The sequence below is a fragment of the Haemaphysalis longicornis genome, unplaced genomic scaffold, assembly GCF_048455015.1.
Source record: "Haemaphysalis longicornis isolate Haplotype H1 unplaced genomic scaffold, Haemaphysalis longicornis Haplotype H1 scaffold_10, whole genome shotgun sequence".
In the NCBI taxonomy this organism is placed as follows: domain Eukaryota; kingdom Metazoa; phylum Arthropoda; class Arachnida; order Ixodida; family Ixodidae; genus Haemaphysalis; species Haemaphysalis longicornis.
In genome coordinates, this window is record NW_027526204.1 from 97,163,450 (window position 1) to 97,187,123 (window position 23,674).

Sequence of the window (23,674 nt, forward strand, 5' to 3'; positions counted from 1 at the left end):
AACGGCCTGGCGAACACAAAATAGCACTTCAAATGCCTGCGCGCGCGATAGTTAATTACATTGAATGGCCTGAAAATCGTCTGTTTTAGTTTCCCGTGCTTCCAGACTGCAGGGAGCATGACAGAATCACGGAATGACCTCACCGTTTTGGCCGGATGTCAATACACCGCAAAGGCCGGAGGAGGCGATGTTTCAACCACCCTGCCACCGGAGCTGAACGGATGAGCTGCCTGAAGGCGTTAGGCCTAGCATTGCGGGGGAAATTTGATGACCACTTTCAATAAAAGACCTGATGGTGCATCTGTTGCGAGTCTGGGCTTACTATAGGCTCGTTTCCCGCGTGTGGAACTTTATTTTTGGCAAGAGTGTCTTTCTGGGCAGCGGTTATGCCTGTAGCTGTGGCTACGTGCATCACTTCATGAACGCGCAAGCGCCCAATTGCAGCTCACCGGGCGGCGCGCGTAGAGTGACGTCCCGAGTTTCTGACGAGCGTTGGAGGCTACGTCACTGCTTTTTCCTCTCACGAAGTGATGTCACGCTGATGTCCATTTGCTGCACACCGCTCCACGTGCTGTTCCGTCGGCGCGACAAATCAGACCAAATTGAAGTACGTTCTACGCGTTGCAGACTGCTCATATTTCAACCGGGGTATTCTTTTGTGTAAAGGAAGTGAACTGTGTAATAATATGTATTAACACCGAAAATCGGTGTCAGTACTCCTTCAAAAGCTTCATGCAACCCAAACAAGAAAACAGAAATGTTGCCCCTGTGGATGCCTTTGTCATCAGGAGCCACAAGAAGACATGTTGCAAGCCAGGCCACGTAACAAAGAAATGCTTCTCACTGCTATGGGGCGCACATGACAGCACGCGACAGATTTTATTTTGTATGCATTAGTGTGCTCTACGGAGGGGAGAAGATGACAGGTGTTGGATGCTGGTAGCGCTAGTGGGCGTTATTGAGAGAGAGAGAGAGAGAGAGAGAGAGAGAGAGAGAGAGAGAGAGAGAGAGAGAGAGAGAGAGAGAGAGAGAGAGAGAGAAAGAGAGAGAGAGAGAGGGGGGGGTTAAGAAGATACGGACTCCACCCGAGTAGATTGTAAATGCTGAAAACGAAGACGCTTTTCTTTCATTAGTAGACAAGCTGGTCTGTCTTTAGAATGACACACCTCTGGCAGATGTCTGGTTTAAAGGGTATGTACAAATTATACTGAGTGCAATAAATTCATCGATTAAAAAAACAGTATTCCAGTTTTTTTTCACGCAAAGTAAAGAGCAATACAGGATTCAATGTACACTTCTGCCCATCACGAGTGACCATACGAGAAAAACAGGAGGAGCTATCTTTGTACTGGTCCCACACCAATGACCCAAGACAAGAATAACGTCAAGCTACCTGAACAAAGCATGTATTGGTGCATACATTAAATAATTCACTGTTTAAAGAACGGACACAGGTGGCTAACACGGAAGAGAGGGGAACTAAACTGTCCTAAGTGCATTCGAAAAACAATGCAGTGGCTTTCCCCACCGACCTGCACCATGCTGACCAGGAGCTCGCAGACAAACTTCAGCATGCCGGGGTCCCTCGAGCACTGGGTGATCAGGGCCGTCTTGGTCAGGGAGAGACCCGGTTTCTGAAATGGGGGCAAGGGGGGTGAGGGAGAGGCACAGAAGATGACGCACCGCTGCTGCAACGTTTCAAGCTTCCCTCTTTTGTGAGTGACAGCTATATAATATTCAATCTAAAGAAAAGGGTTCCATGGTGCAACACCCACTGGCGGATACAGAGGGGGAGAAGTCCAGAGGTCCTGACCCCCCCCCCCCCCTCTTCAAGTTTTGAATTAATTTACACAAGAATATGACCCTTCAGGTTGTAGAAAAACTTTAGGCGATTTTTTGTATTTTTTGTATCTTTGGTTAACCTAAATTTCTGTGAATAAAAAAGGTTACTACATCCTCCCACTTCTTGTCACCATCACAATCATCATCATCATCACTGATAGAAGCTGACCCTCCCTTCAGAAAAAACCTGGATCCGCCCCTGGCAACGCCCGTGCCAGCAACTTTGCGGATTTCCTTCTTTCATTTTTATTCATCAATACCAGGATTCAACTTCACTATAAAAGCAGGCGGAAGCCGAGTATTTAGGAAGGCAGTTAAGCAGTCTAACAATACAGCAGCCCCCATTTGGCTATTTAGAGCCGCACAAAACAACTGCTGCCAAAGAAGGAGCGTTTTGAGATTTTTGTACAGCACCAAAGGTGAGCTTCTTAGTTGAACACTTTGTAGCCCTTTGTAGCACCCTTTGAACCTTTGTAGCAAATGTAGCCCTTTCAACCAGTGCCCCCTTCCCCGCAAAACCTGACGCGGTGACCAATGGCGGAACAGGAACAAGAGGACGGGAAGAGGGATCACCTGCAGGCAGTGCAGCCAGTGCCACTTGGAGGTCTTGTCCGACAGGTCCAGCAGTTGGAGGGCCCGGGCGAAGACGCGCGTCTCGTGGAACGGGAACACGCAGCGCAGCAGGGCGTCCACGTTGTACTGGTGCACGTGGAACCTGCACGGCACACAGAACACAGGGACATCTGTGAAAGATACACGCACGCGTGCATGCAAAAAGAGATTGTGCGCCTGAATGTAGCTTCGTCATCATCCCCACCACTAGCCTATCTACGCCCACTGCAGGGCAAAGGCCTCTCCCATTATTCTCCAATTACCCCGGTCCTGTGCTAACTGCGACCAATTTATCCCCGCAAACTTCTCGATCTCATCTGCCCATCTAACGTTCTGCCACCCCCTGCCCTGCTTGCCTTCTCTAGGGATCCACTCTGTTACCCTTAATGACCAGCGGTTATCTTGCATTTGCATTACATGCCCTGCCCACATCTGTTTCTTCTTAATTTTTTACTAATATGTCCTTAACACGCGCTTGTTCCTTTGTTCCTTAACCCACTATTCTCTCTTCTTATCCCTTAATGTTACACCTATCATCTTCCATTCCATTGTTTGCTGAGTCGTTCTCAATTTAAGTTGAACCCTCTTAGTGAGCCTCCAAGTTTCTGCCCCGTAGGTGAGTACCAGTAGGGTGCAGCTGTCATACACTTTCTTCTTCAGCGACAATGGTAGGCTGCCATTCATTATCTGAGAATGCCTGCCGAATGCACTTCACCCCATTCTGATTATCTCTGCCTCATGGTTGGAATTCGGAGTCACAACTTGGCCTAAGTAGATATACTCCCTTACCACTTCCACTGCCTCACCACCCATCTCAAACCACTGTGCTGTCCCGAGGTTATTGATCATTACTTTAGTTTCCTGCATATTAATTTTCAGGCCCACGGTTCTACTCTGTTTGTACAGTGCAGTAAGCATGCTTTGCAGTTCGTCCCCCGAGTTACTTAGCAACGCAACGTCATCAGCCAATCTGAGGTTACCTCAGATTTGCCGATGAAAGTAGCTTAACGGCAAACAAATACAGGATGCATTTTCAAGATCATCACCACCATCATCATCGGCCTATCTAAGGTCCACTCACTGCACAACAAGTGCTTCCCATCACCTTCCAAACACTCCGGCCCTGCGCAGCCCTGTAAGAACATGTTTCAGGAGAATCGAGTTAAACCCCATTTCTCAAGGAATGGACCTTTTCAAATTAGCAGTCCGCACAATCGTGCACTGACGGTCTGACGTTCTCAACCAGTACTTTGGAAGCAATCTGAACTCATTGAGTATTGGCATGGCTCTACACCGCTCGCTACCGCAGACTGGCAAATGCTGCACTGCCATTGTTGTGCCAAGCTAATTGAAGCTGTGTTGTCAAGAGAACTTTCTCCAAAGTGAGATACGTTCAACGATAGGACAAGTCTCGAACGAAGACCGTCATGTTGCGCAAGCACATGACAATGTATGTAAACGAGGATGAGTGAAAATGATGACCAGCTTTTCGTCTATAGTTTCATTTCTTAAACGTTATCAATGACCTTTAGTGTCATCATTAATGATTCGTTTCCAAACAAACGACAACGTTCGGGGAGCATCTTCTAGAAAATCCCGATGTCCCCCCCCCCCCCCCCCCCCCCGATTACCAGCTTGAAATAGACACCATTTTAACGCATTAGAGTTAAAAAGCTTGTGATATCCTGTCAAATAAACTGATGGCATTACTTACTACATCTCTAGATTTAACCCAAGAAAACCTAAATTTCTGAATGGGCTTTCAGTTATCAGGTTATCAGTTCGAAAAATAACACCATATTTTTACATCCCGATTTGGAAAAAATATAAAAAATGGCCGCATCTCCACTCCGTGGATGATGGCGAGAGTACGGAGTACGGGGACTCGAAATGACATCCAAGTTGCACCTCAAGTGACATCCGATTTGTGCCCCGACCGTCATTCGATTTGAGCCATGAGTTGCACCTTTATTACTCCCTAAAATGAAAGTGCAACTCATGGCTCAAATCGAATTTCGCTTGACTTTCGCTTGATGGTGGTGTGCGCACGGATGGACGCGGACGGACATTGGGAGGTCCCAAGGTTCTCCGCAGCGTTACAGGCGAGAGAATAAGCCGTTTGACTCTTGTGTACGAACTCACAAAAGTAGCCCAATGGGCAAGACGACTGACACTAACCCTGTCTGGTCTACCAGACACAGGCTCGAATCCTGCCGGTGCCTCTGTGATTTTTTGAGATTGTAAATGCTATGCCCACGGACGCGGACGGACATTGTGCGGACCTAAGGTACTGCGCATCTAAACCCCGAAAACGAACAACCCTAAGTATACTATATCAGTGTGAAACTCTATGGAATTAAGAGGGCATGTCACTGGATGACACCGTCTCCCCCTTCCCCCTCCCTCCTCCTCCTCACCTGTAGACGAGCCACTCGAGGGCCTTGTGTGCCGGCCGCAGGAGGAAGTGCGGGGACAGGCGCAGCAGGAAGTCCTCGATCTGGGCGTCCAGGGCGGCGTTCTCCTCCCGGCCCTTGACGGCCCGCTCCAGGAACTTGGCGTCCTCCGAGAAGAGGCCGCCCGCCCCCTCGAAGCGGCCAAAGTCCTCGCTCAGGGCACACAGCTCCTCCAGCCCGGTCAGGCCTGTGCCACCGGGGAAGGTTAGGAGGGAAGGGGAGGGAGAGACGGAGAGGATTCAGAAAGTGAGGGAGAGAGGGAGAAAGAAAGAGAAAGAAGATGACCTGTTCCCCTCCAAAGTTTCTCATATCGGTAAACATTGTACTGTAGCCGACCGTTTTTCCGGACTCCGAAAATTCGGACTTGCTGGATATTTCGGACTTTCCCAAGGAACCGCCAGTTGTCCCATGGGAGTAATGGCTCACGGATTTTTCGGACTGCTCTTTTATTCGAACTATTTTTCGTTCCCCTCCAGGTTCGAAAAATCGCTCGGCTACTGTATACAATTTCATCATGCCACAGTTAATAATTATGGTTCATTGACTGTGGGGTTAAACGCGCCAACCTAACACAGACGGTTAGGCGCGCTGTAGTGGAGGGCTCACGGGAATCTTTAATGTGCGCCGAAGCCTAGAACACACAGGGGCCGTTTTCGCTTTTCGTCTTCGTCAGAAAAGCGGCCGCCATGGCCAGGAATCGAACCCGCGTCCTCGTGCTCAGCAGCACAATGCCTTAGCCACTGAGCTACCGCGGAGGGTGTTAATAATTATGAAACCTTTCATTCAAACCGCACAATCCACAATTCAAACTCGCAATAATTTTGAACTATACCACTGTACGATTTAAAGCGTACAGACACGAGGATTGCAGTGTCAAGAAGTGAAGCGATCGCAGAAATGCTAGTGATGTGACTTAACTAATTTTATAAAATTCAGAACTCTTAAAGGGGGCCAACTACGCTTTGATCTAGCAAACTGAACCAGCCCCAACAAGAAATCTGGAAAGCAAATGCAACCAGAATGCTTGGCGGTCCAAACCTCCTCCGCCATTTCTCCACGAGGCGTAAGAGTGCCTCATGGTCTGACTGTCCCACTAGCAACAGCTCCTGCACATCAACAACACCCGTGGCAGTCCACTGCTGTAGCGCACTGCCAACACAGAAAAATTTTCCCCCTGCAACTTTGCAGTTATGCAGTGCGTACACTTTATCAGAGCCAACAAAAGAGCAGACTTCAGGTTATTACCATGTGGGCCTATTCAATCCCTTAGGAGGGCGAGGCCTCTTCCAAAAACTTACAACTGCTCTCGCCCTACACTGCCCGAATCGGTTTGCATCCCCCAAAATTCTCATCTCATCCCTCCAGCGAGTTATCCTACCTCCCCTAGGTCTAGGCCCACCCCTCCTGTATCCCTTCTGTTACTCAAATAATACACCTGTTGTAAATCCTCCCCTTTAGTAACCATTCCATTCCAATTCTTTCCGTTAATTGTAGTCTGGTTGCCTTTCACTCAACCTTGTTCTCTTATCCAGGATGTGACCTTTCTACCCTTAACCGGCACTCCTACTGTCATGATCCATCGTCCCAAGGCTCACTGGGCCGACCTAAATTTCCTTTTCCGGTGTTTAACAGGTCCTTCCCTGTTCACCTCATAAGTCAACACCACAAGTATGCATCAGTTGTGTACCTTCTTTTTTCACCCACAAAAGCAACCCACTGTTTATTACCTGAAAGTAGCTGCTGAGTGCACTCCAGCCCACACTAATTCTAAGCCCAATTTCTCTTTCTCTTGGTTTGCACGAGCTCAGAAAACTCATAAAAGACAGTTGCGTTCATCCAGCTCCTCTAGTATTTCATCACCTATGCCAAAGGTCAGGCTTCGTGCATGTCTACTCAACACTACTTCCACTTTACTCGACATTACCTTCAATTTCTCTTTACATTCATGTCGTAACCCTACAGCTTAGCTTTCCAAGTACATCTAAAGAAGCATTCTTTGCAGGTCTTCTTCAGAATCGCTGAACAAGACAACGTAATCCGCGAGGACAGGGACGAATAGGCTAAATAATCATTTTTGACAGCAGACTCTGTCGCCTTGGGAGTTTTCTTTCACTCAGAACTCAGCTTTGCAACAAGAAGAGCTTGCCCACAGGCATTAAAGAAAGCACCAAAAGCAAAATAACTCCGCTGTCCGACTACAGTTTTCCTCCGAGGACACCAATTAAGACACACTGTACGAACCAATGAAAGGCAGATTGCATGAGCCCATCTGTCTTTTAACTGCCCAGGAAGAAAATAAAAAATTAAAGCCGTTCCACTCAATGTGAAAGCTGTCGGAACTGCGGAGCAGTGATTCGCCATAATGGGATGTGGCGCCGTTATACGCTCACTGCTACCACCCAATGCATTTCAAATTTCCTGCCTTCGTAGTGCTCGCATGCCCCCTGCCTGAAGCTGCACCAGCAGGAGTTCTATTCTTTTAGATGCAACGCATCTCTTGCTCTCGGGTATGTCCCTCCATTGTCGTTGTCGTCGCGGCGTTGTCCGCACGCTCACTGCACATGCACAACTCTCCTCTGTTCTTCTCTCCGACAGCTGTGTGCAACACTCTCACTCCGTCTCATTATCATAACAACAGTTGCGCGTGTGCGCTTCGCTGCTCTGGGTGCGCGCATGTGTGCACACTCTCACTCCGTCTCATTATCATAACAATAGCTGCGTGTGAGCGCTTCCCTGCTCTGGGAGCGCGCATGTGTGCAACTCTTCCCCCCCCGGCTCCTCTCCTTTCAAGCGGGGGAGCGCACGGCGCCGGATCAGTCCAGCGCTCGCTCTTGCACTTAACTTGATTTTACTTGACGATACCTCTGTGCAAGATCTTCCGATGAAGATGTGATGGAAGCGACAGTCCCTTCAGCGAGTGGACTGACGCAATCCACTACCAGCGTCGGTCCAAACGCTCCCCCCTGATGCGTCGCATCCCATGGGTTCTGTCGCGGGAAGATGGGCGTAATTTTTTTGCGCTTGCTTTTCCTCCTGCACATGCCGGCATTTCACTGCCACTTTTTTTCGCTTGCTATCATAAAAACCAACCCAACGAGCATTCCTAACTAAATGAACACAGGCGCTGCCAGTTAACTGCGTTTATTTTGCCTCAAATGTACCTGAGTTTTCTTTGCTCTAAACAACGGAGAGATGTACGACAAATGCCAGCTGTTCACGAGTTTCTAACGCTACTATACAAACCGCTTGGCTTTCAAAGGTTCTGGGTTACACTGCGACGGCAGCCACTCACGATGGAACGCTGTGTGGCTTTACTCGAGTCCAGCGAGCGAGCTTTGACGACAAGACGAGCCCCTAAAGTGCTCTGCACTTAAAAATCAGATGGCTCTCCTGCCCAATGGCGATCCCAGGTTCGGCATGAATAATTTGAGGTCCAAAAGAGCAGTGCAGAAACGACGACTCACCGATGGCGTAGACCGCTTCGACATCAAGTTCGGCTGCTTCCCGTGGGTCGAACAGGAAGGACACCCGTTTTCTGCTCTCCTTGAGTAGCGATGTCTGCGGGGTCGCGAGCTTCCGCAGCTGTCGGGCGAGTGAGGTCTCCGCCATGGCTGCTCCTTATTCGATCGCCTCCGACAACCTGCAATGGCACACCACAAAACACAAAGCTCGTTAAGAACAGCATTTGAGAAGGCTCGCTCTTTGACTGAGCCTCTGTCAGCCAGTAGCAATCTTAAAGGCAGAGGACAGGAACAAATATCCCTCCAAAGACATTTCAGAAATGTTTTAGGCAGCGAAAACTGTCCTCACAAGCTTGAGACGTGTTCGACAGCAGACCCAAATTTCATCCGATGCATGCAGTTTATCGGTAGTTAAATTAAAAGATCCCAAAAGGCTTTAAAGGGACCCTGCAACACTTATTATCGACTACTCGGAATGTATTTTAAGGTTAAGTCTATTGTCCCAGCAATTTCCTCCCGCAAGAATTATGAAAATCCATTCACTATCACCGAAACTACGCGCGATGAGAAATCACGCACAAGTGTTCCCTCTCAACTTGACAGCAGGTAACGCGATGAAAGCTGCGCGCTCTCTCCCGGAGAGGGGGGCGGCTCGCGGCGTCTTCTCCGGCGGCCTTCGATATATGACAGGCCGGGGAGTTTTCCCCTTTTCTCCGAAACGTGGAGGGGTCTATCTCCGGTTTGGTGCCACAAAAAAAGCAGGCACAGCTGCCTGCTCGCAAGCGCGCGCCCAGGTTGGTAGGGTGTTTTTGAAGCAATAAACGTTTGTTGTGATATGATCTGGCTGAAAGGGGAATATCAAGTTCGTCCCTCACACTCCACGCGCACTCAAAACATAAAATAAATGTCAAAACTGTGCGTACAGGCTCAGACATTGAAGAAGTTGGTACGCAGCGTTGAAAACAGCGGATCGTCAAAGGAAATGCGCGAAATGAGCCGCAAAGCTCACCAGCGACAGCCAAAATGGCAGCCATGGCCTCAATGACATCGTTTAGGCAATGCTAGGGGTGCATAATAAAGAAAATTGAAGGGAGCGCGGTTGGTTTTTTCTTGTCTTTCATAGTGATTTGCGCGCTCACTGCTTCACGTGCATGTGTAATATTTGGCTCAGGTGTTCCTGGCAGTGTAATCTAAATGTCGCGCAGGTTTACTTGCACTGCTCAAAGAGTGTTGCAGGGTCCCTTTAGAGAAGAAACCTCTTTACACAAAAACAATTGACAAGCATATGCAAAAACGTTGTCGCAGCTAATTAAACAACAACATAGTTACAAAAACGGCTGCAGGTCAAGGGAAAAAAAATCCCGCGCCAGCTCCGCTAACGTGAAACCTGGGGAGGGTCGAAGCATGCAGTGTGCAAGTGTATTCTTGGGGCCTTGACGTTTTTGCCAACGGAGATTAAACCATTGGGGGGTGGAGGTATACGGCCTTGCTGTAGAAGTCTCGTGTCTTTGAAGCATGAAACGTTCCAGCACGAGGCATAAACGAGCGTCCCCGTGTTTTAGTGCCATGACGACATGAGACGACGGTTATGACGACATGAGACGCCGACAGCCCGAGCCCCTAAGTGGTAAAAAATAACTGTGACGTTAAAAAATAGTCACGCAGTTTCCAAAATGTCTCCATTCTTTCATCTGAGCTCGGCCAGTCGCAGCTAGGCAAAGTTCAGCGGCAGAGTTCTCCTAACCAGCCAAGACATACACCCATCCCTGTATCCATGTGTGAAAAAGGGACAAACGTGTTTTCAGTCAACTTCACAAACTGCTAACTTTTTTTCATTTTACCGCCATGCGAAGGAACAGCTGATGGCAGTTGCATTACACTTCCAAGAAAAAAAAAAAAAAAGCTTTGTCGAAATGTACGCGTATGTATGTGTGTATATATATATATATATAAATGTACACACACACACGTCACTAATACAGTGCCTCGAGAAACGAAAACAAAACACGGCGCACATATTTAATATAGCCAGAAGTTTATAGAATTTCGTGCGAATGTCAGAATGTCAAAGAAACTTAAAGGACTTAGCTTAAAGCCTCTGACGCGCGCACGACTCGCATAAAAGACTTATGCTACTGCACAAGTCGTCTTATGAGGGGAAGCCGTGCAAGCATTGGACGCTCAAACAAGCAATCCCTTAAACAGCACTGAGCAGGTTGGTACGATCTACAAAGGCTAGCAGTGGGTGGCAATGAAGGGTGAGTCGTTTGGCACTGAATGCCACGAGTATTGCCAGCGATTACTCTACGAGATCCCCGAATATCGTTCTACCGGTGGGTTTGACGTTTGCTGCCTCCGGATAATAAGCGTCCCGTAACACAGAGAGCCGGCGGAACCGCTGGAGTTAAGCCGGGCTCAAGGTGTACACGACAAAAAGAAAATAAAAATAACACAGCATTCACAACCCGCTCAACGCATAGACTGGCAACGCTACGTGCAAGTATCCGTATCCGTATCGCAAGTCTGGTTCTCGCAACAAGTGGCGTCCGGTCCACGCCAACGCCAGTCTCTCTTTCGTGCTGGGTGATCGCGGCTAAAAGTCACGCATGGCTCACTTGAATGGAACGAGAAGTGAACTTACCACACTGTACTAACTTGGCGATGTGTTCACACCAACCAAAGCTCGCTTGATCACAGTTTCACTCAGCTGACAAACGCACGTGGGACGCCCGAGCAGGCGGCCATTTGTCGCCTGAAACGGACGCGGGGCGCCGCGTCCATCATCGCCCCAAATGCGCTTCCGCGCTGATTTCATTGTTCGCGCTGCATAAAACAACAATAAAACTTTATGTGATAAAAAACCAACTTTATAATTTCGTGTTACATCAAATTTTAATAGACGTTTTTATAGTGTCTTTTTTACTACAAATGTTTGTTCGTTTGTCGCAGAATCAGCGACTGCTCCAGAAACTGCAGGAACCTTGGGAAGCGGGAACGCATGTTTTCGTCAAAGCCGAAAAGTTGAACATTTCATTGTCAGAGGGTCGGTACTAGTACGTGCTAGTACTACTAGAAGCTGCCGTTGTTCGATTGCGGTTATTTGGACGCACGTTTTTGAGTGGCGTGTCAGTTGTCCGAGCCAAAATGAGCGAGGGCCAATACTGCAGATATTTTCTCACTGGCTTGGGTAACTGCCTGGACTTCAGGACTGTTGAGTTTCGAGAACGGCTGCCCGACGCATACTTCTGTGACAGCTGCGGTACGGTGGCGGCTGACTGCATCTCGCTGACCTGTAAGCACGTATCCTGCGTGTTATGTAGTTCTGTGGAGTACAGTAAAGAAGGTTTTCGTACTAAGACTGTGATCAAGTGCGGAAGCTGCAATACCTCCAGCTGCTACCATGGCTGCTACATTGGAGCCGTCGCCATCTTACCCCATGGAAAAGAAAGGCTTCTTGGGAGGTCCGTACGCTGCCCTATGGCGTCGAATGGTTGCGACTTCACGGGCATGCTGAGAGACCTGAACAGTCATTTCCCACAGTGCGAGTTCCACCTCACGACTTGCTCCCTCTGCAAGGCCCGCGTGAAGTTCAAGGAGCTGTCCCGACACTACGCTGCGTGCCGCGCCCGTGCCTACGCCTCGGTCGCCTCTGTGTCAGCCGAGACACAACTGCACGAGGACTTGGCTAACGCCAAGAAGGAGATTGAAGAAGCGATGGCCGGGGGTTCGAGCGACGAAGTAGGGCTTCGGGAGAAAACAGCTTTTATGCTCGAGGTCCTGGGAAGGGCGGGGATTTAGCTGCTGGCGCCCGGAACGGTTCGCAGCTGGCTCGATTGAAGTTATTTTTCGAGAAGTTCTTCCTTCCGCCCATGTGAAATGTGTTCAGTATTTGCTCAAGGAACTGAGCACTGGCGATTTTGGTTTCCATTGCTTTTTTTGGCTACAAGGTTGCGAAAGACTTTTGGATGCGTACAATGTGTTCAAACTTTGTGAAAGACACTGTTTTCCCGGACTGGTCTTGTCTAGAAAGTTTGTGTATCGTAATTTGTGAGTGCAGGCTGGCAAAGCTTAACAGTGTGGTTACAAGTGAAGAGCTTGTAAACGTGCAAAATTTATACTTTTAAAACACTGCGCTAAATTGACGAAGACGACGCTCGAACACAAGATGGACACATGCGAATGCACTTTCGTATGTGTGCATTTTGTACGTTCCGCCGTCCTTCGTCTTCATCAATGTCAATTTAACGCAGTGTTTTATAAGAATTAATGTACCTGCCAACGAGCCCAGAAGCAAGCTCTCATAAAAGGGTATAAGTTTGGGTATGTTGGTGTGCGTGAATCCTTAAAGCATAAATTTGCTGCCTGACTCAATGAGAAAGCTATTACCTGTGTTGGTATAGTATTTGACAATCATAACTGAAACTTGACTTCTATTCTCCCCAATGTGCCCCCTATGGACACTCAGTTCCAAAAATATCAGCTAACTCTTACCTAATTGATGATGAGATGTTGGTGCTTGGCCTTGGGGAAATGTAGGGAAGTTGAGAATTAATGCTGCAACTTGGGGAGAAAGTTTGCAAACTAGTAGTTGCTCTAGTCACCGCTTTGAGACAGTTTTGATGATCCCTAGTTTTGCTTTGTTTTTGCGAAGTGTTAAAATTTTTTGTGATTGCAGTACAGGTGCTGGCAGTCTACCACCTCCCAACAATCATAGGTAATGAATGTGCCTTAATTTTTTAGTGCCCTGAGAAAAGTTGATGAAAATCTCTTTTTTTTTTTTCTTTTTTGTACTGTTGGTATCTGCCCACACCAATAGAAAAGTGTTCCTATGCAGAAACTTTATGCAAGTGTGTAAGAAAAAGCGTTCAGAAGTGTGCCATGACTGGTAACGGCAGAATTACATTAGAATTAAGTTGCTTTGTGCTGGCTTGGTGTCTAAATATGTTGAATTTTTTTTTATTGTTGACAGCTTGGTGTACACTTTGGCGAAAATAGGTTTTTTTTTCCCCCGAGCTGCGAAAGTTGAATGCACTCAAGAAATTTCTGCCTCCTCTGTCATTAAGGTATTATGAGTCTAGGAATTCATCTGTATTTACAGACATTGACTGCTACAGTGTTTTTTTTTTTGCATTCTGTGAGTTACAAGAAAGCAATTGTTCCCATTTCCTCTAACCACAAGCTCAGGTTTGTGTAAGCAGGAGTATGCTGTACCAGAAAACATTTTTAACTTTTGTTTTGTCTGCATTGATGCGGCTACAGTAATGTCATGTTGCTGTTACACCAACTTGTTTATAAGCAAATATCAGTTGTGCCGGAATGACTACAATGTTTCATTGCTGTGCACTATTTGGAATAAAAGTGCAGATGTATCAAGGTTTGTTGCACTCCTGCTATATTGTAACCATTCTAGACATCATCACTGCAAGTCGGGCAATGTGTCAGTTGCTTTGGTTTTTCTGAGCGACGCCAAAAGTTGAGCCAGGGGGACATTAGTAAAAGTGTCAATATTTCCAGATTGTATGCCTAGTAAAACTAAATGAGAAGGCTGCCCACACGTGTTTAAATTTAGTTTCAGTAAGCATTGAATTGAGGGGTTCACTGCTGAGGTTGTTTGCAATTCGCAGTAATTTTTTCTGCGTTTTGCCTCGTCAGCATCAGCCACTTTTTACAGTAGAGCTGTTTTAAGATGAATAAAATTTCTGTGTTCGTCATGTACTGTAAAAATCACTTTTGTTGCCTTTCCCAATAAGAAGGACTGGCCAAGAAGTTCGATGCAAACCAGCGTAACTATTGCCATTCCTTTTATCGACGATAGGATGCACTGCATCATGGTCACAAGCTTGCTTAAAGGGACCCAGAAAAGCTTTGTGAAGGTGGCAATCAAATGCATTCAGGTCGTAGAACACATAACCGGGGATTTTTGAGCGAAGCGTGAGCCCCATACGTTGTACGGATAATTTGTAAACGATTTTCGAAGATCGCCTTTCTCAGCCGATCAGCGCGACGCCGCAGCGAGCCGACCGCGGCTGACGTAACCGCAACGGCGAGCCGCCCTTCTGATTCGCCCAATCGCCGGTGAGGTCGGCTGCCGGCAACGCCACTGCCATTGGCTTCCGGCTGCTCTTCCTCCTTCCTGCGCGATCCCGAGGCAAAGGCGGGTCCGCAGTGATTGACGCGTGCCTAGGCGCAGGAATGTAGCTAGCGGAGAATGGAAGTCGAGCGTCGCGATGTCACATGGCTATTCCCAGCTGCTTTGAAAGAAGCCGAGAGGGAGGAGGAATCGATCGGCAAGGGGGGAGAGGTGCACTTAATTGCTTCTCGCGCAGCTAATACTGAATGTAGATCAATAATTCCAACGGCATTGCATCGCTATATTGGTGCTACGCGACAATACAGGCCGTTTGTAACTTTTACAAAAGGCTTTTCTGGGTCCTTTTAAAAGGGCCATGCAGACAAAACACGAGTTTGGTTTATTCAAAAGATCGCCTCGTTAGAATCATACTGACATTACTTTGACGCTTCACCATAGAGAAATAAAAAACCAGTATTTCTTTCTCTATGGCTTCACTCAAATAAAGAAGGTTGCTGTGCGCCACCACAGAAAGGGAAGCCCACTCATCATCATCGTCATGAGAATTGGCGCCAGCATGGGCCAGCCATTTCTAGTGCTAGCGTTCTAGTCAGGCGGGTAAAGCTGGCTCAAAAATGTGTCTAAACACGGATGCCGCCATGATGCCACGCTGTAGTTGCCAGATCAGTAATTGAAGAAATGGCTAACAATTTTTCTTAAAAATGAGGCACAAATTTAGGGCCCTAAGCTAAAATTAGGCAACTTCTATGGCAATAACTGAGTTTTTTTACGAGTTTGTATGCTTTTTATTAGTTTTCTTGAAGTATTCATGCTTGACGAACAAAAATAAATGAAATGATAAGCAAAAAGAATACGTCGGGCTGAGGCGCCAAATTCAGTTTCGGTATATTGTGAGGAGCGTCAGTCGTGTGGGGCTAATTTACAAAGGTTCACTCTAACACGCCTTAGTGTCTGCTGTGTCACTTCTTTGCTTGCGAAGACAAGCTTGCGAAGACTGCCGACGATACGGAATAAAGCCGCCGCCGCGTATCTTCAAGGACACCTTCTCTACATGTCCGTAGTGGCTGCTGCCGATTTGAACTCGCCGTCAGCCGGTCATATCATGTTACGCGAAACATGTCTGGGCAGATCAGCTCCTTTTTTTCGTACATGATTTGTAAATTAAAAACAAACAAATGTACGAACCATTTTATCATGCCTAGCGTATAACTAGGCTCTTGTTTACGGGTGCTGTTATACTTTCACTGAACGGTGTTTTACTTGACTCAGAGATAAAACAACCGCCAACTAATAATAATAATGGTAACTTTATTTGCACGATAAGGTGGTTTTCTAGAGGAGGACAAGGCGAAGCCGAAAGGTAATCCCGAATGTGGGTGAAGAAGTCTCCTGTATGGGTGTGTGCGATTGGTGCATGCTCCTTCGATCGCTGAAACACGCAATCTGAAATTTTCGAGAATATATTTGATGCTTTGCATGATACATTTCTTAAATTCGGTGGATCAGCGACGTTGTTTAATTACGTATACTTGCACCTCTGCCCTCATATGGCCCGTGTATATACCTGCACAGAGGAGGTGGGGGAGGAGTAAACTTCGTTCATGTGAGATGGGCACCCGTGTGGTGGGGCATTAAGAAAAATTATTCTGTCCTTCCCTGGGTGCTTTCGCCAATGAACGGAAACGGCCACTTCTGTTCACGCCCAATTATCAGGACCACCCCGCCTGCAGGCGGTTTTGCCTGAAATGCCTGCTGGTTCGGCCGGAAATCTGTCTGTCAACAGAAACCGCCTAGGAAGCATGCTGAGGTAACACACATATGTGCTTTCTTGGGTCGCGATGGGACCGTCATGTATTTTGTGGAAGGCGAAGTCGACGAAGGATATACGTCTCCCTTGAAAAGTAAATTAATTTGAGTGCACCTATAAATTGTTATTGCCGCTCATTAGTTCAATCATAGTGGTTAATTTTGAAACAGCTTGCAAACATAACTATAGCAGGTGAATCAGACTGCCTAGCATGAGACTATCAATCGCTAATATAGAGTATTCAGACACTTAATGTGCATTGCATATGGCAGTCATTAAGAAAGCCGACAATAAATTAAACTCTCAATTTTATTATTTGCGACAGTTACATCTCCACGTATCGGTTCAGCCAGGGCCATCTGGAGACGTTATTCAGCTGTATACACTAGATAAAAGGAAGGAATGCGATATGCGATACGCGATAGAACGAAGGAATTCGATATGTGTAGCACAGCCTTCTCATTTATGCCAAGATCAAACCGGTGTCCACAAAGGTGCCACACCAGACCGTGTAGAATTTCCACGCTTCCATTCCAGCATGCTCACAGCAACAAGGATGATGACGAAGTTGCATTACCGAAGCTGGGTTCCAGTAATGCTGTAGCTGATTATGAAAGTTCTGGCTAATGCTCATTCAGATTGTGGCCATCGGCATTCTTATTTTCATAAAAAATAATGGGCCATCGCAATGCCATCAGTCCGTGTATCAGAAGCAAAAATAAACACAGAAAAAGCAAGAGGGTCATATGTACAAGCAATTCTTATCCAACAAATTTTATTTCACCACCAGTAATACCACCAGACCTCTAGGGAAGTTTGTGACGGTAAGAGCAAGGCTAAGATGACCTAATGTGCGACTTCAAAGAAAGGAAGAAACTGTAGAAGAAAGCTAGGGAGGTTAACCAAGGAAAGAAGAAGAAGAACTGTCCAGCTGGCAGTGCTACATGTGGAAATGGGAACAGGAAACTTGAAAGGAAAGGAAAGGACTGGCATAAAATAAAGGATAAAAAATTTGTGAGAAAAAAAAACATGGCGTGGAAATGGCCAGTACAAAGACATCACCATGGGCGAAAAAAAGAGAGGCATAAAACATGAAGGCAAAACGACAAAATGGGCAAACAAAGGATGCTGCATGTAGGTAACACCCTTCAGCACCTGCGACTGTTTTTCTCTCTTATTCACTTCAATCTGCTTCTTCGAGACAAGAACTGATTTGGCTACTTCAGCTCCGTTTTGTATAAAACCACTGAAATATGTCTGATTTTCTGTGTACATGATGTAAATAGGGTACATAATTTCTAATTTTTTAAAATTTCTCGTGAAGTGTCTGCTCCTTCGTGGAAGCTTTCGTGACTAACTGCCTCGTAAAATTGCATTTGCTTTGTTCATTTCTTGCTCTTTTATGCTGCCTCTGCTTGTATTTGTTTATTTCATTCTTCTCCTCTTCTCCAGTGCTTAGGTTTTTTATCATGAAATTATTTTTTTCTTCAAAAAGGTTTTTTGACTTTTAACCCTGTCTGTTTATTGGCTTTAAACCTGCCATAGCTTTGCTAGAAATAGTTCCTCACACAATTTTCCTCTTTCTTTATTCTGGGAGAGGGGGCATGAAATTTTAAAAGGTAAAGAGCCCTGCAGCGACTAATGAACACTTGCACTACTTTCTTTGTAGTTGGAAGCACTGAAAGCTATAGTTCCACAAACCAAGAATGGAAATGCGCGTTCTACATGATATCTTCTAGTCTCTGGTTTGCTTTTGTCGAGATTTTGTTTAAGCTGCTATTAAATAGAATTATTGCGACCTAATGTAACCTGACAACATTAATCATGTACAGTGCGCGTCAGGCTTGTCTAGGGCAAGCGAGCGCACGGCTCCGGAGCATGCTCGCGACATCTGCTGATGGCTCCTGGGTCAGAGATAACCTGCCATTGCGCGTGCGCGGATCTCGAACAGGGTCGGGCCGGTCGTCATTTCGCATGGGCCACTCGATTTTGCAGATGCCACAACCCACGAGGGGCGCTGGTCTTCCCCATGGTGCCAGCCGTGAGCGGTGACAGGCACAATAAACGCGTCGTTTGACGCGGAGTAATGTCACCGCAGGCAGTTACGTAATTGTGTAAAACGACACGAGCGCCAATCTTCTGAAATTCACGCGTACCAGACGGAAAGCACACAACAAGAATTCACTGCAGCTTTCGGTTCAACCTGTTGTGCGATTACGTTGTAGTGATAATTCACCGCTTCAAATTACGCACTTATCTCCGGTGTCACCGCTTACGGCAGGAACGCTCAAAATAAGCGCCCGTGGCGGGTGGTGGCGTCTGCAAATTTGAGAGGCCCGAGATGAACGACGACCGGCCAGAGCTTGTCCGAGATCCACGCACGCGCAATGGCAAGCTATCTCTAACCCAGCAGTTATCAGCAGATGTCGCCAGCATGCTCAGAAGCCGCGCGCTCGCTTGCCCTAGACAAGCCTGACGCACACTGTACCTTGTGTGACGTCCCCAAGCATACAATCAATGACAAATCTTCTAAGCGTACCTAGAAAAACGGAAAATCTCTTGAGAGAGTTTCTTGATGCACATAACTTAGTAATATTAGGCTTGGGTATTTCACGGTTATTGAATCTAAGCTAATGCAAGGGCCACTACCTAAAAGCATTTCAACTGGAGAAAAAAGTTGACACACGTGCTGCAGGGGCCTCGTAGACAGGCACAGGAACAGTCACAGAAAGCATGTTTGTTTAGCATAAAGTGCAGTCACAAATACGATTTCCATTTACATGCATTTCTTGGAAGAGTTTTCCAGTTTGAACTTCCATTCGCTAGAACAGCAAATAGTTGTAAAGAGCACCTCAATAGATTGCGAAAACTATCAGCTGACGCATACAGGGGGGGGGGGGGGGGAGGGGAGGCGTGTGAAACAAGTTAAAATAGCGCTTTACAGACGGGACAACAAAGAATAGACTACACAGGACTAGCGCTGCATATCAACTGAACTCTTTTAGCACACACAAAATGATATATACCGAAACAGCGCATGCACGAATACAGGGGAAGCCACCAGGAAAAAAATCAGGGGAAAAAAGCAATCAGGAGGAAGTGATTTCTTTTTAAAGGAAGCAGGAAAATAAATGGAGTGGGGATATTATTAAACTCTCATGGGGGCTCACCTGCATTTAACACAGTCCGGAAGCGGGAATAGCTCTGGAAATAGGATAGGAGAAAAAAAGTAAAGATTAGAAAGGTGAGGAAAGAGTAGAGAAGAGTAGTTCAACTGTGGTCGATTCCGTCGCACACAACACACCACGAACACTGTTGGCCGGCGTAATGCTGCGTCCGGGAGACCAGAAACCTCGAAGGGAACAGTGAAGCGCGGAGGCGAGCATGGTGCGACGAAGAGCGAAGTCTGCGGCGGTCCCGACCACTTTGGAGACGGGTACTGGGGGGTGGGGGTCGGGAGCTGGCACTCAACCGCCCACACCAGCAGAGCGAAAGCCGGGCGACGTCCAACGGCCCGCGCTTGCAACGGGCCGCCGAAATGAAGCCCCTCCGAAGCACAGGAGCACGAAAAAACACGTCCGCTCAACTCCGAAGCGACGACTGAACTCCCCTGACGCACCCGCAAAAGCTATCTCTCGGAGCGTACGAAGTACCCGCTAATCTACGCGCTACCCTTCTCAGTTGCGGAGAATGAAAAACTGCATCTAACGCGGCAGCATGGCACAAAAGTTCGCTACCTACCACAGGAAAAACTTCACACAACGTTTCTGCACAGCAAAGTTTTCACGGCGCACTCACAGCAACGGTGGCTGCCATGATGGAATGCGTTGGTTACTAGGTGAATACCGACTACTGCCGTCAACTCTAGTAGGCAAAACGGCAGCGGGCAACGCTGTGAGGGTGGCATCATGTCAGCGCCCGGGTGTAGCACGGTTTCAATGCACGGGCTGGCCGGGCAGCTTTTCCTCTAGAGTCAGTAGTATTAACTCTATGGTTCTAGTAGTTGGTAGTAGAATCTGTTCTGTGGTAGAGTAGCGTTCTAGCTACCATATTGGCGCCAGCATGGCGTCAGCACACCAGTAGTTCCAGTCCAGTCCAGTTACAGAGAACTACAATTTGTAGTTTTAGCGGTTCTAGTTCCAGTTGGTGAACCCTCGTTCTCGGTCTATTCATTCATTGAGTTGACGCACGTTTTTTAGTGTTGCGCATCAGTACTGTAGGCCGACATGACCCAGGGTCAGTACTACAGCTATTGCCTCGTTGGCTTTGACAGCTATTTGGACTTCAGGACTGTCGAGTTTCAAGAACGGGTGCCCGGCGCATACGTCTGTGACAGCTGCGGTGCGGTGGTGGGCAAAAAGCATCTGCTGCCCTGCATGCACGTATCCTGCCTGTTGTGTCGTTCTAGAGAAAGTGGCACAAATTATAAGTTTGTGATCGGGTGCGGAAGGTGCAAGAACACTTTCCTTGAAGACAAAATCGGCTCCGCGGCCTGCGTAAAAGACGGTATTCTTGCGAGAGTTGTACGTTGCCCGGAGGCGTCAAAGGGTTGCAACTTCACGTGTAAGCTGAGCGATCTGGAAAAACACTTCCGACAGTGCGAATACCTCGACACCGTTTGCACCCTCTGCAACGGCAGCGTGAAGTCCAAGGAGCTGCCCAAACACTACGCCGCCTGCCGCACCGTCTTCACATCGGGCGCCAGAGCGTCCGCCGAGTCGACGCGACTGCTCGAGGACCTGAGAAACGCCAAGAAGGAGGTCGAAGAAGCGATGGCCCGTGGTTCGAGCGACGAAGGAGCGCTTCGGGAGAAAACGGCTTCGATGCTCGAGGTCCTGGAGAGGCTGAGAATTCAGATGACAAGCGGCGACGCGCAGAACGGTTCGACGCAGGGTTGATTAAACTTGTTGCCATTATTTGCGGGAAGATAGATAGCAGCAGTGAAGAAATAATGAACCACGCGCGGCGCTTGGAACGTGTTCAGTATTTGCTCAAGGCGCGAGCACTGGTGATTTTCGCTTGCATTGTTTTCTCAGAAGTGCTTAGGCAACAAATTTGCAGTACATTCTTCAGTGCCTGGTATTTGCACAAACTTTGTGAAATATATACTGTCTTCCTTAACTGGCATTCTGTAGAAAATTTGTAAACCTTGACTTTTGAGAGCACGGTGGCACAACCCAAGGGAATGAATGCTTGTAGGCGTGCAAAAAGTTTAAGTATGTTAGCGACGTTCTTTAATGAATATATTTGCTGCATGAAGTGGAATTTGTGACGCCTTACCCCCTGCCACGCAGTCACCTGCAAAGGAAAGAAAAATGCATAATTTATTGGGTGATAGGCTTCTGCCTGTAATTTTAAAGTTTCTAAGACAGGTGCCATGAACAAACACTGAGAAATCTATTTGTTATAGGGTGTGATGGTGTTGAATTGTAACTGAATCATGCCCTTATAATTGCCCTTGTCTGGTGTTCTTGGTGTACACCCATTGGACACTCAATTCCAAATATCTCAGCGAACTGTGACCTAATTATCGCCTTCACTATTGAATTTAATGAGATCTGTGTGCTTGACATTCGGGTAATGGGGAGAAAGTTGAGAACCAGTTCTTAAATACAAAGTGAAAGGTTGCAAACTGGCAATATTTTAGTCATTCCTGATTTCCAGCTTTTGGCCAAAGCTTGTTATTCCTTGTGTGCGCAAAGTATTCAAAAGTTCGAGGATTATGATAGAGGAGTTGGCAGGCTGCCATCTCATGTCAGCATTTAATAATGTGTATTCAGTGTTCATGGTTGTAAAAGTGCGTGATTAATTCAAAAGTTTTCTTTTTTTTCCGTACTGTGTTGGTGCCCACAGCAAAAGAAAAGTCCATCTGTGCAAAACTTGTGCAAGTTTGTACGGAGCTGCTTTCAGAAGTATGCCATGGCTGCTAGCAGCAGAGTTACATTCAAATTATTTTGTTCCATGCCAACCTCGTGCCTAAATACCTTACATTGTTTGAAATAGTTCGCAGCATACTGTGCATTTTGTTGAAAAAATTTTTTTTGCAATTTTACAAGCTGCAAGAAGTCGAATGTGCTAAGAAATGCTTTACCTGTGAAGAACCACCTCTCTCATCAGGTATTATGAATCTAGGAATTCATCTGTACTTGGACATTTATCGTAACAATGTTTTTTGCGTTTTGTAAGTCACAAGAAAGCAACAGTCGTCATTTCTTGTAACCAGAAGTTCAGGATTGTGTTAGCAGGAGTCTGCTATGTGAGATAGACATTAGTTTGTCATTATAAAGGCAGTAATACATTTTTAAATTCTTTTGTTTTGTCTGCATTGATGTTGGCACTGTACTGGTATGTTGCTGTCATGCCCACTTGAGTATAACGAAATATCAGTTGTACCAAAATGACCACAGTGTTTTTTTTATGTTCATTATTTCCAATAAAGGCACAGATGTGCCAAGGTTTTTCGCAATCCTTCTTTGTTGTAACCATTGTGGACAGCACTACTGTGGAAGGGAAAATATGTCGCTCGGTTTAACTTTTTCAATGATGCCCAAGCAAGGTTGATGGGGACAGGAGTGAAACACGTGTTGAACCCTAGTTCATGGCGATGGTTTCAACAAATTCGGTGTTAAAGTGTGAGCGCATCACCAATGACAATTGTTTGCAAATATCGTATCTATTTCCTTTGCACACATTCTCTCTTCAGAGTCTTTGCACATTTTTTTTCTGCACCATCTGCCGCCTTTTAAAGCCGTGCTGTTATAGGAATACGAAAGATTTTCATGCTATTGTGTGCCATAAAAAAGAATGTGTTGTCACCTTCTTCAACCCGGGGGAGTGTCCAGGAAGCTCGAAGCTAACCAACATAATTTTTGACACTGTCATTAGTGATACAGGGACAATAAGAAGCACTGCATGACAGCCACATGTGGAAAACAATGTTATGTTTACTTAACGCCCCGAGGAAACACCTTGTGGCAAAGTGTACTTTCAAATGAAAGCTAGCGATGTAAACTCGATGTAGCCAACATGGACCTGGCCAGCTGACCCCATAGGGCTGCGTATATAAGGACACTGCAAAGACATGGGCTTTGAAAATGTCCCGTTATCTTTGATTGGGTTGATGTGGACCCTTAAATGGGCCGTGCAGACAAAATACAAGTTTGGTTCGTTTGAAAGATTGCCTCGTTGGAGTCGCACCGACACCAATTTTTACGCAAACTTCGCTTAAACAAGCTGTATAATTAGGAAAAAAGGGAATGGCTGCGCGACCCACTATCTCATTTCCCGCAACAGAACCTATGATGTCATTTGCCCAGCTGTGCGATTGGCTGAGGCCAGCAAAAGCAAACACAAATTAAGCAGGGCGGATAAGCTTGCCGGACGAGCTATTTGCGCTTAAATTTAGGGC

At 46.8% G+C, this 23,674-nt stretch overlaps 1 protein-coding gene across 1 annotated transcript in view; it reads right to left on the reverse strand.

Annotated features, from left to right (window-relative positions):
• The window catches only part of LOC144158903 (HEAT repeat-containing protein 1-like), a 165,482-nt gene extending 154,322 nt beyond the window's left edge, over positions 1 to 11,160 (reverse strand). Inside the window, exons 1-5 of the mRNA XM_077690090.1 lie at positions 11,010 to 11,160; positions 8,372 to 8,547; positions 4,872 to 5,094; positions 2,416 to 2,557; positions 1,533 to 1,634 (exon numbers count right to left, since the gene is read on the reverse strand). Of these exons, the coding sequence (XP_077546216.1) occupies positions 1,533 to 1,634; positions 2,416 to 2,557; positions 4,872 to 5,094; positions 8,372 to 8,516 (612 nt within the window). The 5' untranslated portion in view covers positions 8,517 to 8,547; positions 11,010 to 11,160. The remainder of the gene's footprint in view (positions 1 to 1,532; positions 1,635 to 2,415; positions 2,558 to 4,871; positions 5,095 to 8,371; positions 8,548 to 11,009) is intronic.
• Between the last annotated feature and the right edge of the window lie 12,514 nt (positions 11,161 to 23,674).